The 4328-nt window shown below is 36.0% G+C and overlaps 1 protein-coding gene across 1 annotated transcript; it reads right to left on the bottom strand.

The window, feature by feature from the left end:
• Nucleotides 1–1236: 1236 nt before the first annotated feature.
• On the bottom strand, nucleotides 1237–3535 carry LOC145110907 (uncharacterized). The gene is made up of 4 exons (XM_079047225.1): nucleotides 3304–3535; nucleotides 2775–3231; nucleotides 1529–2685; nucleotides 1237–1469 (listed from the first exon to the last, which is right to left on the bottom strand). The coding sequence occupies exons 1-4, from the start codon at nucleotides 3533–3535 to the stop codon at nucleotides 1237–1239; spliced, it is 2079 nt and encodes a 692-aa protein (XP_078903351.1).
• Between the last annotated feature and the right edge of the window lie 793 nt (nucleotides 3536–4328).

The raw sequence follows: 4328 nt of genomic DNA, 5'->3' as shown, positions 1-4328 counted from the left end.
ACATACACCACCAAAGCCATGAAATCAGACCCTTCTCCTTTGACAAATAGACAATGATCATGTGCTGATTGTTTAAAACCAAAGCTCAAAATTTTGTTACAAAACTCAATGTGCCACTACCTGCTTGCTTGTTTTAAACCATATAATGACTTATTCAGTTTGTAAACTTCACCTTCTTTTGCTTTATGGTAACCTTGTAGTGGGATTAAGTAAACTTCTTCTTCCAAATAACCATGTAAATGCGTTGTTGATATCAAGTTGATGAAGAAACCAATTACTTGAAGCTGATAAAGAGAGTAATATCCTAACAGTGACCACCTTTGCAACTGGTGAAAAACTGTTAAGGTAATCTATACCATAAGTTTGATTATATCATTTTGCAACTAAACGTGCCTTGAATCTCTCAATTGTGCCATCAGATTTCAACTTGACTTTATACACCCATTTTGAACCTATTGGTTTCTTATCTTGTGGCAGGGGCATAATGGTCCAGGTGTTATTATCTTCCAAAGCTTGTAGTTCTTTATTCATAGCAGCAATCCAGTCAATATCTTGACAAGCTTGTTCATAGGATGTTGGTTCATTGAGTTTGGAAACAGATGTCAAAAAACATTTGTGTTCTTTTGTAAGAACAAAAGATTCAAGATAAGGGTATGTAGGAGGACAGTGTGGTGATTTAAGGATTTTTGAAGGTTTTGAAGTAGAAAAATTATCATCATTGGAATTGTGATTGCAATGCATCACATAATCACTGAACCAAGCAGGAGGTTTTGTATGTTTAGTACTTGCTCTTATATTTGGGTAAGCAGGGGCATTTTGGTCATTTTGAGGTTCAACAGGTGAACCGGGTGAATTTGATGAACTATTAGTTTCTGAGTGGCCTTGGTATTCTTGTTCTATTTCTAGATCTATATCATCTGAGTTGTAACTCTCAGATGGTATAAAATCATCCGGATTAACTTGAAATTCATTGGTAATAGGTTTGGTAGAAACATTTGGTATTGATTCATTTTGAGGGTTTGGCATTGGAATGGGATTTGTTGTGGGAACTTGTTTTTGGAATGGAAATACAGACTCATAAAAGACCACATCTCTTGAAATTATGACCTTTTTGTCCTCCATATCATACAATTTATATGCTTTCTGCCCCGGATTATAACCTATAAAGCAACACATGATAGCTCTTGGTGCAAATTTGTTTTTATGTGGTATAACATTTGTAGCAAAACATAAACATCAAAATATCTTCAAGTTAGAATAAGAAGGCTCCTTTTTATGAAGACAATAAAATGGTGTTTTCCATTCTAAAATAGGAGTTGGTAGAACATTAATGATGTAGGTTGTCATCATAATTGCATGTCCCCAATAGGCAATTTTGACTGAGACATCAATGCCCTTGCAATCTGTAATAATTGCTGATGCTTTCTTACGACCCTTCCATTTTGTTGTGGTGAATAAGAAACTGTTTTCTGATGAATAACTCCCAATTTTTAGAAAAGATTCAAACAGTTTTGGTTGACAAACTCACTTCCATTATCAGTTCTTATAACCTTTACAGTTGTCTTGAACTGATTAGTAACATAGGCAAAGAAATGAGATAATGTTTGAAACACTTGAGTTTTATCATTCAACAAGAATGTCCAAACAGACCTTGAATGATCATCCACAATAGTTAAAAAATAAGAAGCACTTGACACAGTTTTTGATATATATGGACCCCATAGATCAACATGGACTATATTCAAAATCTCATTAGCATGAGATTCACTGTTTGGAAATGGAAGTCTCTTCTGTTTTGCCATGTGACAAGGAACACATGGAGTTAATTCATTTTCATGTTTTAAAGGAATGAACTTTAAATGCTGTAACACAAATTGTGAAGAATGCCCAAGTCTCTTATGCCAGATTGAAAAAGAGTCCTTATTTATGCTATCATCAACATTACATGAATGTGTAGCATTACAAGATTTATCATGAACAACTGTATGAACATTTTTGGCTCTATCTATAAGACTCATCAAACAAATACTATCAAGAATATAAAGTTTTCCTGAAACTTTTCCTTCAGCCACCACTTCCTTTGTCTCAAGATCCTGCAAAACACAATGTGTTGAGTAAAACTTAAACACAATGCGTGCAGTTAATGCCAAACATCTCACAGAGAGAAGATTGCATTTGAAATCAGGTACATGAAGAACATTGTCCAAAACCAACTTAGGACTTAATTTTATGACACCTGTATGAGTAACAGACTTGATTGACCCATCAGGTAGGAATATAGGTGTGTAACTAGTTACTTGAGTTGATCTTGACATAGAGGATAAATACGAACACATGTGAGCAGTTGCTCCAGTATCTAAGATCCATACATTCTTATCAAACTTATCACTCTTTAATGAATTCAATAAAGAGATATTCATACCTGCAAAATCTCCAAAGTGAGAGAAATTTGCAAAGTGAGAATCCATCTTCTGATTTTGACTTGCCTTCATGAATTGACTGAATTGTTCGAAAAGAGCATTCATAGAATCTACATTGTCTTGTGTAGAATCATTGTTGTTAAATAGAGGATTATTATCATGTTGATTGGTATTTTCCATATGAGCAGCATTGATGTTTCCCTTTTTCTTCTCTTTCAAATCCTTATACCAATCCGGATAACCATTCAATTTGAAGCATGTATCTCTTGTGTGTCCATTTACTTTGCAAAATTACAGTATCTATCATTATTGTTCTTGTTCTTGGAATCAACTTTGGGTTTATAAGATAATTGCCTTTTATCACCAGTATTTTGTGCAGAAGATTTAACAAACATAGCAGATTCTGTCGGAATAGAGAAATTAATCTGGACTTCTTTATGTTTTTCAACTCTCAAGGCCATAGAGTGAGCCTTGTGCACAGAAGGTAGAGGATCAAGGACCAAAATCTGGTTTCTCAGATTTTCAAAATTATCATTTTGTCCCATAAGGAACTGCATAAGTCGAGTAGAAGCAGCAAAATATGATATGGCTTTTGCAGATCCACAATTGCACATAGGCAACTGCATAAGACAACTCAACTGATCCCATAATTCTTTGAGTTTGGTATAGTATTTAGAAACAGAGGAATCACCTTGGTTAATTGAGGCAATTTGTCTTTGGATGAGAGGTCCATTGTTTTCTGAGAAATGTTCTTCAAGCTCGTTCCAGAGTTCACGAGCAGTAGTAGCAAAAATAAAGGCTCCAATGATTTCTTTAGAAATCGCATTTAGAAGTCACGATCGAACCATACAATCATTGTTGGTCCAGTCATCAAGATCGCTACCTTCAACCTCTGGTTTCTTTGAGGTTCCATCAATAAATCCGAGTTTCTTCTTTGCTCCTAAAGCAATTTGAATCGAATACTTCCATTGCATATAATTTTCGCTTCCAGTAAGATGCGAAGATACCAGAAACATGTTTGGATCATTTTTTTTAGGGTTAGGTGCGAAATTTGGTGTAGAATTAGGTGTAAAATTGATCGAAGAAGACGAATTATCGCCCGGAATAGAATCCATTATCTCACAAAAACGGATCTAAATCTCTGATACCATTTCAATTTTAGAGAGAGAAACAGAATTTGTGTAATGAACTCGATACATTCAACTGAGTAACCATTACAGTGCTTATACAAAAATTGGAATAACAATCTGTTCATTTTACACCCTATACTAAACATAAGTTACAGAATAGTCCTCCAAGTATGTTTCCCATAGCTTCTTTGTTGTCTTCTGTGTTTATATTGCAAATAGAAACAATAATTGATAAATGTAAGCTCGAAGGCTTAGTGAGTTACCCCCAAAATACCAACGCCATAAAACATATCAATAACATAATAAAGAACAACATGCATAATGAGCCTTCAGCCTGACTGGACCGCCTCGCAGGCCTTCAGCCTATCTGGAGTGCTCTCCGAGCCTTCGACATGTCTGGACCGCCTCGCAAGGCCTATAACCTATCCGGACCGCTCGCATGGCCTTCAGTCTGACCAACATGCCCTCCTGGGCTTGTGGTCTATCTGGACCGCCCTGGGTATCTTGGCCTACAACATGAAGCAGGACCTGCCTCAACCCATTTCCCCCAAGCCAACAAACATGTGCACATACATATCATACGCTAGCATATATAACAGTCAAACCGATCTAACAGATCATCAATCATAGCAACATCCTATAACCAGGATACAGACCTAACCGGTCACTAACATAGCATCATCCTATATACCAGGATACCGACCTAACCAGGTCACTAAGCATATCACCATCCTAACTACCAATATGTAAATCAATAAGCATATCATGCAATAAACCC

The sequence above is a fragment of the Lactuca virosa genome, chromosome 1 (genome assembly GCF_052849685.1).
Source record: "Lactuca virosa cultivar CGN04683 chromosome 1, Lactuca_virosa_CGN04683_v6, whole genome shotgun sequence".
Lineage (NCBI taxonomy): Eukaryota > Viridiplantae > Streptophyta > Magnoliopsida > Asterales > Asteraceae > Lactuca > Lactuca virosa.
This window is presented reverse-complemented; position numbering and strand designations above follow the sequence as displayed.